This window comes from Pseudopipra pipra, chromosome 9, assembly GCF_036250125.1.
Source record: "Pseudopipra pipra isolate bDixPip1 chromosome 9, bDixPip1.hap1, whole genome shotgun sequence".
Lineage (NCBI taxonomy): Eukaryota > Metazoa > Chordata > Aves > Passeriformes > Pipridae > Pseudopipra > Pseudopipra pipra.
Window position 1 is genome coordinate 7,044,586 of NC_087557.1, and position 12,131 is coordinate 7,056,716.

The window sequence follows — 12,131 nt, forward strand, 5'->3', positions numbered from 1 at the left end:
TATGTGAAACCACTATTTGTTCCTGCCCTCTGGTTCTTGTCCGCTGGGCACTTGTCATTGATTTAAGGGCCTTTCCTCTCCCTCCACCACAGTTGCCTTAGTTTCTTTGTGCTAGTTGAATTCCACTAGGAAGTCTAAATGTCCTACATTGGTTGAATCTTCCTTAATCACTTCTTTTTGCCTTTGGAGAACTCCAGAAACGTTTTGAGCAGGATTTCCTTTTACAGCTCTTAATTCCTAGTCAGTATGTGTTGTTTGTCATTGTGCCCCCTAATTATGTTCTTTATTCTAACCTTGCATTAGCACAGAACTGGGGTTTACTGGGCAGAACCTTTTTTAATAGTAACTTTCTCTCTTTTTTTCCTCAGTATTTTACAGTTCTGTAGTGCCTGTCTTTTAGCTGTCAGGTAACATTTGCTGGTGTGAAGGAATATGGATCAGAGCATTCCTAAGGATTTAGTAGCGCATGTGGTGTGCTGCTGTACATCTGCCTGCTCACTGGAGCTCAGAGATTTGCAGCAGGCTGTGAAACCCCTATCTCTAAATTCCAGTTTCATTCAGGAGCAAAGTGATTCAGAGTGTTTACTAATTCATAGCATGCTTGGTAGCTCATAAAAAATGAATAGGTGAATTGGAGTCCTGTTGTAGTGGGGATGGCTAGTTACCTTTTTTCCCTTTGTTAATCTCCAAGAGGCCATCGCTGGCCTTGATCTCAACTTTGAATTTCTTCTATTCCCTTGGCAGTAGTTCCTGTAGATCAGAATGGGACAGCTTAAAGAGGGCTTTTACCCTTTACCAGTTGTTGATAAAGACTGTAGTCTCCACAGACTTCCAGTAATCTGAGGCTTGACTAAAAATCTTGCTCTCAGAGGAGGCAGCAGTTTCTGGAACTGAATGGATAAATGCAGTGAGTGGTGCGGTGTGTTATTCTCAGTTGTTTTCTTCTTTTCAGGTAACCAAATCGGGTTTGTAAAGTCAGCGTTGTGGTACCATGGCTATGACAGGCCGGAGCTCTATCAGCTCCCTGCCGACGGCTCAGCGGGCAGTCGGGAGCTCCTGCTGGCGTTTTCCTGGATGCTGCACAGACTTGGCCTCTTGGAGCAGCTTTTGGCTCGGAACAGAGTGAGGACCGGGGATGAAACCTCTGTGTGCACGGTGAGCACGTTTGTGTCCTTTCACCTTATCCTGTCCGTAAGTAACGTTCTGTGACAGCAGCTGTGTTATCACTACTGTGTAATGGGTGGTATCTTGCTACCTTGGCAAACAAATGTCTTAAACCAGCTTCAAAAAAAAAACAACTTACAGGGGCCAGCATCTGAAAACTGTTTTCTTTTCCTTCTCTAAGCTTTCTGTGTTCTGCAGGTCATCTGGGTTCCTTCTCATTCTCAAACTCCCATCCCTGCCTGAATTCCCTGATTTCTATTTCCAGTATAGGTGAGACCACAGTGGAGGAGTGCAAGTAAGTGAACGTCTTCAGTCTCTGCTTCTGAGTTCTGAGCTTCCAGCCTGTGTCTTGAGTGATTCTGCAGTGCAGGCAAACAGGTTAGCAGTGAATGCTGGGTGTGTTGCCATTGGGTAGAGCAAGTAAGGGTAAGGCAAATAATACTTTAAAAAAAACCATCAGTCTCAAATGGCAGCTGCTGCTCTCAAGGTACCTTATGACCTTGTAACCTCTGTGAGAACACAGCAGGGTATGTTGTTGTTTTCATCAATAAAAAGATGTTAGTACATAGAAAGTCTGCTCTGAAGTAAGCTAAGGATAACTGTGTGTCTGCTTTAGCTGCAATATATATATACTTGATAAAAAAAGAGAGAAAGAAAAGGAAATGCTCTTTAAAACAACTGAAGTGAAATTCTCAGCTGAGCAATGGCCTGAAAAATCTTCCACTGCATGGGGTCTCTTTAATGATTATGAAAACTGGAAAATATTTTCCTGAAATGAAAACGTTGCAAAACAAAAATCCAGGAAATAGTATTTGGTTCTGTGCATTGCTAAGATCTCTGCCAAAATGAGCAAAGCATGAAAGCCAGTACTTGCTGGCAAAGTACATCGGTTGGTCTGCTAGTGAGAATAAATTTGAGGTAAATCCTTACCCCTTATCCTCATCTGAAAAAATGGAGTCTCAGTGACTGTGGGCATAGCTGTGGTTCAAACTGATATTCATGTGGTTTGCTTTTAAAATTTTGTCTGAAATCCCCAAAAGTGAACAGGGTCTGTTGTACGAGAAGAGAGAATGCAGCTAATCCCTAAATTAAGGATGCAGTCATGTTCTGAGTATTCTTTCAGCCTAAATTTGAAACAAAGCCTGCAGCCTGCTAAATTGCTGATAATATGCCAAATACCCAACATATCAAGGGCCATTGAAATTAATTCATTTCATTTCAGATTACCACTTTCTGGCCTTTTTTTTTTTTAACTTTGCAGTTCCTTAGCAACACTGTTTTCTTTTCCCTGCAAGTTGAACAGTTCCATCAGCTCTAAAGGATTTCAGGCCAGTTATTCATAGAGGGACAGGGGTGTTCATGACACATGATGGCCATGGAACTCAGCCGCTGCATGGAACTCATAATCTTTAGATCCTGAGCTGGGGAAGGCTTCCAAAAGCTTACTTTTATGTGCACTTACATCTTCAGAATCAAAAGCCAAGTGATTCTTGAAATTATAAACTCAACGTTGGTGAAAGTGTGATGAAAGGTGGTAAGAGGTGGTGCTTTGTGTGGCTAATGTAATAAATATCATCTTGAGGTAGTTGTTGGTAAGGACAGGTATGGTTAGTAGCCTAGGATGATTATGTGGGTTGGCTGCTTTTGAAGTTAGATAAGAAAGTCCTTCAGGGCACCTTGGCTCGTGGCCTCCAGCTTGTATTTTTAGGAAGGGCAGTGCTGCAGTTCATCCTGAGCCGGGATACTGGTGCCTGCAGCAGGATGCCCTGATGAGCAGGACTGAAGAAGCCTTCTCTAGCCTTCCACCCCGTGGCTCTCTTCCAGAATGTGAAGTTTATAAACTGTGGGGGAGACAGTTAAAAGAACAAACTGGAACCTGTGCTGCTGTGCAGGAAGAATGAGAGAGGGAGGAAGGAATCAGTGCATCTCAAACACTAGTTCCTGGCTGCTGTAGCGCAGGTCTGTTCTCTGTATTTACTGTGCTGATCTGTCAGCAGGTTGGTGACTCCAGAGACAGTAAGTGAAAGTTCAAACCTTGCACTGGCCAACACTTTAAAAGAAGTAATCACTAACTCTATTAGATCTATAAAGACTTAAGTACAATCTGAATTGGAGGCTCACATCGATTTACTGAAGTGTCTGCTTGGGAATTCTCACTTGTTATTTCTTTAAAGCACTGGGCAATTAAGTGACAGAAGTGGTTTTCAAAGGCTTTTTACGCCCCTTGTGAATTTCCATCTCAGATATGCGCTGTTCTGGTGTCAGTTTTAATGTCTTTTTTTGCTTTGGTGATCATGTACAGGCAGATTATTGTCGAGTGCCATTCATTGGTTCCTGTTTACACATATAAAATCCTAGTATACAAGACACATGAAAACCTGGATAGGAAACACTCTCCTTCACTGAACTTGTAAGGCACACCTGGGGAGTTCTCATTCTCTCTTTGAGAAGCAGATAATTGATATAAACTTGCCTTTTTAGCACATTTGGTATTTGACTAAATTTTTTTTTACCCGGCTTTTTAAATTTTAGTAATACCATCCCAGCTTTCTCCAAATCTGTGATGGTTTGTGCAGGTAATAGCAGTACTCTGTGAGCGTGTATTCCTTCTGTTTTCAGGGAGGAATACTGCCTGTACTGGTATTGTTTACAGAAATCTTGACAGTCACTGCTGCTCCATAAACCAAGTTATTAGAGGAAAGTGTTAACATAGCAGTCAAGCTTGATGTTTCCCCCCAGCAGGAAACCAGGAAACTGTTGGCACTAGTTTCAGAAAAAAATAAATTTTCTGGGTTTTTTCCACCTCTTCACCTATTCCAGTGAGAATGGAGGAGGGAATTTTATTAACCTTATTGATTCTGACTCAGAAGCATAATTACTTTCCAGATCTTTATGGGCTATTTTAGTCTGTCAGCTTTCATTTTTTGATTTCCCTCCCTTATTCCCTATGCTTTTGGTTCTCTTTCCTTCTGTCTTCCTGATAACTCTCACCATTTATGCTTTTGCCCTTTTTTTGCTATTATTGTTGCTGGATTCAGTAGCTTCTAAGGAACACTTTTTTAAAAAGCCATCTATAAACCTGAACAAAGGGATCTGTAAAGTTTCTCCTGCAGAATTTTCCTCACTTCAGTGTGGCTGACAGGTCTGTTCTAGCACTCCTGATTTGCACTGCTACCCCCTACTGTAGAGGCTTCTGCCTGAAACTAAGGGAGGAAGATGCTTAAGCTTTGATTGTCTGCCTTTTTTACTTTTTAAAGTCACTTACTGTATAGGTAACAAACTCTGAAGTGTTAATTTTTGTCTTTAGTTACTGACATTGCCTGTAGGCTTAAAAATATTTTGTGGAAGAGGTGATTAAATTAGGAATATGTTTTTGCCATACAAGAACTGGAGCACATTTCAGTTTGGACTCTTGAAATACACTTTTTTTTTGTGTGTGTTAAAGCACAAGTTATAAATGATAGCTGAAATTGTCTCCCTGTCATTCTGTGTGTGCATATGAACATGCTATTCCTTCTTATCTTTTTTTTTTCCTTTAATTTCATGCTTTGAACTAGTCATGGAACCTTCTTCCCAATGAAAAACAATTTCCTGTGCTGTACTGGAAGAGGTGTAGTTACCAACATTTTGCTTGACACAGTGAATAGACAATTAAGAGGTGGATTTTTTTTCCCCAGACAGAATGTCAAAGTAAAATGCTCTAGCAGATGAGTCTGAAACGATCAGAAAACCTTATAATTTATTGACTCTGCTGCCTCTTTGAGAATGTCTGAATTTCAAATAAATGCAAAATGTCTTGAACTTGACATGACAGCTGATATGTTCTGGATGGGGTTTGCTGACAGGCACTGGAGTCACTTGAGCTGTGGGAGAAGAAGATGAGGACTGGTGTGCTAATAGAATTTAGTGTGGCCAAATTGGTACTCTGCTGAAATCCAGTGTAGGGAGCTCCTTCCTTGGCTGTTGGGGAAACAGAGGGATTATAACACGTTTCAGTGCCTCTCCTGCCCTCCAGTGACGGGGAGCAGCCAGTACCTTTGGTACCTTCTGATTATCCTTGGAGCCTTTTAATTTAAATGCAAACATCCTCTGCATTTGCTGTCACACTGTAAGTGATCTGGGTTTAACTCACATTGGAGGATCCTTTGAAATAAAGCACATTTCCCTCAGGAGAACAGAAGGACTGTGCAAAGAGGGGCATGGAAGGGCTCCTGCACATGGCAGAGCTCTGCCTCTCCTCTCCTGGAGGGCAGGTACTGTTTCTCCTGCTGGCCTCTGGCTCCAGGTGTGCTGCTGATGCAGAGTCCTGCATCTGCCTCTCTCCACGGGCTGCCCCTGCCCTGCAGCTTCCCACAGTGGAGCAAATGCACATGGGCAAGCAGGGCTGCAACTGCAGGCAGAGGTTGCATTTCTTGAGCCCTTTAGTGCTCTCCGAGTTAAGATCTACCCTGTCATGTGTTTGTCTTAGTATATTTAGTTTCCATGTTTTGTCTGAATACTTAATGCAGTGAGCACTGGGATTTTCATGTTCTTTTAAAACCTTGCAGCTCCAAAGATTAGGCAGTGCTGCCACGCTCTTTTGAAGGCATAGTGCTTTTGCTGTATTGCAGAGCTCTTAAATAACCTCCCAAATGAGTGAGGAGGGACGGGATAAAGGGCTGACTTGCTCTAATGCCTGAGGCCTGTGGCTACTGCCAGACAGTCTTGTTTGAACAAGGCAGGCATTGGTAAAAGCTGTGTTCACATTTTCTGTCTTCCCTCAGCACCTTCTCTTTTTCACTCTTTGCCAAGAGTAAGCTCTTGGGAGTGCTGTTGTAAGTAGTAATTTTTACAAAAGACAGGGAAATTCGAAAGCTAAAAGGCCTTGTGGAAACACAGGATTTCACTTTTTTGGTTAATTGCTGAGTATGCTGTAAGCATAACTTCTAGAGCACTTATGTTCGTGGAAAACTTACCTTCTGTGCAAGTATCTGGAGATTTAATTGGTACGTGCATCATGTGGGAGTGGATTTTTACACCATCTATCTTTCCATGCATAAATTTAATCTGGATCCTACCTTGTCTAGGAGAAAATCCAATTAGTGTTGTTTATGGTGCTATTAATGAGAATAGTGCTTTCCCTTTTGCATTCATCTGTTCAGATTGCTCCTTTTCACGTTTTCCCCTCCTGCAGATAGATATATGACTGTATTAATTAAGAAAGCATGTCTGATACTGTTATTTCTGGCTATGGTGTTTAATTTAAAAAAAAAAAAAAATTATGCTCCGTTTAAAGATGTGTAATTACAGAACTCAACATATGTTATGTCACATCAAAACCATTGTCTGAATTATGAGCGGTTTGGAGCGAGTGCTCAGTAAAAGCTGCAGGAGGGCTTTATTGGCTTGATTTATGTGGTTGCTTTGCCTTTCCCGAGCCCTGCAGTGAGGATCTAAATATGCTCCTTTCCACCTTTGTGATGCCAGGCTGTGTGCTTAGTGTAGCTGAGTGGTAACTGAGTGAATATTTTCTGTCTAGACCCAGAGTAGCTCCGCTGCAGGTGAGGAGGGGGCTGGGAATGTGCATTGGAGGTTTCAGCTGGCAGTTGCTCTGTTTTGCTCTGCTCAAGGATTAATGTCAGGAAGTTAGCACAGGACCTAGTGCAGATCTCCGTGGGTTGAATGTCTTATCCGTGTTTCTGTAGGCTTGCTTCTCCATGGGTAAAGTAAGCAACAGTTTGTTTGCTGACTGTTCAAATGTGGAAGCGGAGAGCTGATCCTTGGAGGGATTTAGATGTCCAGGGAAAAGCCACAAGTCTCCAGGGATGAGCTGGAGGTGGCTGGGGCCTGTCCTATACCGACAGGTGGCAGCTTGTAGTTAGAAAAGAGCATCTCCAGCCCTGCCATAGCCTTGTTTTACAGCAGTGCAGGCAGCACAGGCCTTTTCTTTTCCATTGTAAGTACAGGGCATGGTAAATTTATTAAGGTAAAAATTTATAAGTGTTAAAGATTCCCGTATCAGTAGGAGTAGTACAGAAAGTGTGAAAGGGTGATGAAGTTGCACGACAGAGGTTACCTCTACAGCGTTGCTTGTGACATATTATAAGATCGCCCCTGACTCTGCAAGGAATTTTACATTAAAACAATATTTGGAGTTTGTTTAATTCAAAGTGTATGAACAGAGCAACTCCATACCAGATCACTGAAATCCTCAAATGGAGTAAGCAGTGCAAAAAATGCTCTCTTCTCACGTCTGTAAACACACTGATGATTGCTTTGTTCTTTTAGAAGCTATATGATGAAGTGCTTGTTTAATTTATCTCCATCCACTCTTGGTAGACCTGTTTTCTGATTTCTGGTAACATGGCATTGCTTTATATTTCAAACTGAAAAAAGCTTCATTTCTGCTATAAAAGTTGGGACTTCATAATATTTAATTTCACTCTAAGCACGTTGCATGCAAATTGTTTGCTCAGATGTATGGAATGTAGATGAAAATTGATATATCACCAGGTCTATTTTCACACCCTCCTTTCTCCCACCCCTTATTCTTTTCCTCTAAATACTTTTATATCTGATGGCTTTTTTCAGTTCAGTGTGTTTTGTGAATCTGACTTGTCTGCTCAGAACAATTCTGCTATGAGGACTTTGGCAGTGTTGGCCTTTTTTTGCACTTGCTGCATTGTATAAGCACAAGTCTGACACGTTTTGAGTATTATCTGGCACCTTTTTTCATAACAATTCGACTTGAAATAGCCTGGGGAGGAATGCTTAGGGGAAAACTCATGTGGCGTTGGAGACTGATTTCTAGTCTGCCTTGCAAAAAAATTTTAAATATATGATTTTAGGACATAAACCGTGTTTAGCTCTGACAAAGCCAGAGATGTGTCTATGAGCTTGGGATAGGTTTTGTAGTTTGTGAGGTACTTTAGTTGGGATGGTGATGGATGGTGTCCTGGAGTGTGTATTTGTTATCGGCTTCACTGTTTATTTGCCTGATCTTTCACCACACAAGAGCTGGTTCTGGTGAAGTGTGGGCAGGGTGACAGTTCAGGAATTGGCTTGAAGGAGTTTATGTAAATATATGCTTGTCACTTCTATCAGGCTTGTGCTTGCTTTTCTGAGCCTTACCAATAAATGGATATTGAAATTTAACAGCAGTACTTTGAGCTTTTAGGATAGAAAGCTCATTTGGGGTGAGTTACAGTGGAATTGAGGGGGTTCATTCTGACTTCTGCTTAAGTTACACCAATCACAGGTGCTTTGGCAGGTCCAGATTGTCCAGTTTGACAAGACTAGTTTGGATATCACCAGTTTGATGGGAATAGACTTGACATGGTGATGAGAATATGGATATCTGTTGGTATGGATTTTGTATTGCAAGCCTGTGCACCATTCTGTAGCTGGATGCCTTCTCTGAAATGAAATCAAAGAGAAACATTAATTGCAGCAAACAATTTGCAAGCAAAACAATTCTCTGGTAAGTGGCTATAAAATGATCTCTTCCAGAGCTGGTGTGGAGTGTTCCAAGTGTGGGAAAGCCATCAAGGTGCCTGGGTAGTTGCCTTGGCTGCTCTCTTTATATACTGGACTAAACAAGATGCACTTTTGTATCTCAGAAATGAAGGTAGGTGTGTACCTGTATTGCTGCATAGATTAGATAAATTCACAGTGGTATTTGAAGCAAAGGCTCTAGATTAGTCTGGTATTTTAGTGATTTTTCTCCCACTGGAAGAGCAGTAAATAGACTTAGTTTGTAAAGATGGGACTAGAAATTGAGGTCACAGCATAATATGTAAGACTTTTTTTTTTACCTTGTTTACTTTATGCCAGGCTAAGTATTTCATAGCAAAATTATTTTTTTTGTGCAGTTTGTGGAATAAATAATGGAGAGATCCTGTTAAAAATGCATTGGCTGGCTTCCTAATTTTAATATTAATAAGGCAGGTTGCTACAATAAAATTAGCTCTGCATGGTGTTTGTCACTGTACTGCCAAAGCAATTCAGTCTAATGCCATTCCTTTCTGAGATCAATCCCCAGGAGAGCAGTATTTGGGCTGTTCTGAAACCTCTTAACAGGGAAGTTGGAGCAGAACTGTAAATTATGGAAAATGCAGATTTTAATCTGGGGTTCCCAAGTCTGTCTTTTTTTTGTTGTTGTTAAAGATGAATCTGTGCCTTTAAAAGGAAAAGCCCTTTACCAACCCTACACCTCTGTGATTTATAGCCTGTGTTTATCTGAGCTACAGAGCAAAGGGAAAAAACCTGTAACATTGATACATTTTGTTATGTGACCAGAACAGCATTTTTGTGCTTATAAATAATAGGAACACTCATTGTATTAGAGACTCTGTCAACTGGTGATATTTGAGGTTAAAAGAAGTGTTAGGGGGTTATTTGATCATGGTTATAGACACACTTCTGTTGAAAGACACACTTCTGTTGAAATGTGCATTTAAAGCAAGATTAAACTCTCTTAATTTTACAGTTTCCATTGTTACTTCCAGTTTGGATCCTAAATTACATTCCAGCTTTGCCTGCCAACTGGATCTTTTAAAGATGTTATTGAACGTGGAAATCTGTGAAGCAGGGAAGCACATATGTTTTAATACCATCAAGGTCTGTGGCTCCAAATATGTGCTTAAGTGCTTTCTTGAAAACAATCATATTTCAAGTAGGCTTTTTAAATTTCCACTTTAAAGAAATGTCTTGAGGGTCCAAGAACTGGGAGGCGGATCCTTACCTATCAGACACCTGTTCTGAATAATCAAGTCTTTACAGTTCTGTGTTATTTCTCTTTCTTGTGATATGTTGTAGTAAAAAAATTTGGAATTGCGGGTTGTGTTTACTGTGTGTGATTTCTGTAGACCGTATGAAACTGACAGCCTTACTTTAAGTGGTGCTACAAGCATCAGAAGTAAAACTACCCATGTCTTCTTCCCCTTTTAATTTGCAATCTGCAGGAGTCAGCTGAAAATGGAGAGATCTGTTTGTACATGTGAATGATCTCTTTGTGCAAGAGGCTGGGGGAGGTGGAATTCCCCCTATGTTCCTTGGGAAAGAGATATGATAGAAATGTGTTGCTTTATGCTGTTGGGCAAGCAGAAATTTCATCCAGTAGATGAAGGTGTTGGTTGTTGTTGGGTTTTTTATCTGCAGCAGAAGGAAAGCGGGACAAGATGAACAAATGGAGACTCTTTGCTTCTCCCTTTGTTATAGTGTAGGCTGCAGTTCTCTTTCACCTGGAGGGGTTGCAGTACACCTGGAACCGATTGCCCCAGGGGTGGAAACACAGTCCCACCATCTGCCACGGACTGATCCAGGCTGCACTAGAGAAGGGTGAGGCTCCAGAACATCTGCAGTATATTGACGACATCATCATATGGGGGGACACAGCAGAGGAGGATTTTGAGAAAGGAAAGGAAATTATCCAGATTCTTCTGAGAGCCGGTTTCACCATAAAGAAAAGTCAAGTCAAGGGAGCTACCTGAGAGATCCAGTTCCTGGGGGTGAAGTGGCAAGATGGGCATCATCAGATCCTAGCAGAAGTCATCGACAAGATCACAGCAATGGCCCCACTGACCAGCAAGAAGGAAACTCAAGCCTTCCTGGGTGCCAATAGGTTTTTGGAGGATGCACATCCCCGAGTACAGTCAAATAGTAAGCCCTCTCTATCTGGTAACCCGTAAGAAGAATGATTTCCATTGGGGCCCTGAACAGCAGCAAGCATTTGAACAGATCAAGCAGGAGAGTGCCCTTGCTGTAGCCCTTGGGCCAGATGTGAAAAACGTACTCTATTCTGCAGCTGAGGATAATGGTCCTTCCTGGAGCCTCTGGCAAAAGGTGCCTGGCGAGACCCAAAGCCTCCCACTTGGATTCTGGAGCCGAAGCTATAGAGGATCTGAGGCCAACTCCAGCCCAACAGAGAAGGAGATCCTAGCAGTTTATGGAGGAGTGCAAGCTGCCTCAGAGGTGATTGGTACAGAATCACAACTCCTCCTGGCGCCTTGACTACCAGTGTTGAGCTGGATGTTCAAGGGAAAGGCGCCCTCTACACATCACACCACTGATGCTACATGGAGCAAGTGGATCACTCTGATCACACAGCGCACCTGAATCGGAAACCTGAATCGCCCTGGGATCCTAGAAATCATCACAAATTGCCCTTAAGGTGAGCACTTGGGTCTAGCAGATGAAGAGGAAGAAGAGCCGGTGGTACAGGCTGAGGAAGCTCCATCATACAGTCAACTGCCAGAGGGAGAAACACGCCACACCCTTTTCACTGATGGTTCCTGTCGCATTGTAGGGATGAACCAAAAATGGAGAGCAGCTGTATGGAGCCCCACATGACAAATTGCAGAAGCTACTGAAGGGGAAGGTGGATCAAGTCAATTTGCAGAGCTCAAAGCTGTCCAGCTGGCCCTGGACATCGCTGAATGAGAGAAGTGGCCAAGACTTTACCTCTGCACTGACTCATGGATGGTGGCCAATGCTCTGTGGGGGTGGTTGGATAGATGGAAGAAGGCCAGTTGGAAACACAGAGAGAAACCCATCTGGGCTGCCAATATGTGGCAAGACATTGCCACCTGGGCGGAGAAGCGGATTGTGAGAGTCCACCAGGTAGATGCCCATGTGCCCAAAAACTGAGCCAATGAGGAGCATTGCAACAATGAACAGGCAGAGCGAGCTGCATGAGTCGAGGTGTCACAGGTGGATCTGGATTGGCAGCACAAGAGAGAGTTGTTCTTAGCTCAATGGGCCCATGATGCCTCAGGCCATCAGGGCAGAGATGCCACCTATAGATGGGTGCAAGACCGAGGGGCGGATTTAACCACGGACACTATTGCCCAGGTTATCCATAATTGTGAGACACGTGCTGCCATTAAACAGGCTAAGAGAGTGAAGCCCCTGTGGTATGGTGGATGTTGGAGTAAGTATAGATACGGGGAGGCCTGGCAGGTTGATTGCATCACACTGCCACAAACCCG

At 42.6% G+C, this 12,131-nt stretch overlaps 1 protein-coding gene across 2 annotated transcripts in view; it reads left to right on the forward strand.

Annotated features, from left to right (window-relative positions):
• Positions 1-12,131, forward strand: part of TEDC1 (tubulin epsilon and delta complex 1) — a 71,526-nt gene that overhangs the window by 7,194 nt on the left and 52,201 nt on the right. For both annotated transcript variants that reach the window (XM_064664393.1, XM_064664392.1), the window contains exon 3: positions 953-1,155. In XM_064664393.1, coding sequence (XP_064520463.1) covers positions 953-1,155 — 203 coding nt within the window. The remainder of the gene's footprint in view (positions 1-952; positions 1,156-12,131) is intronic.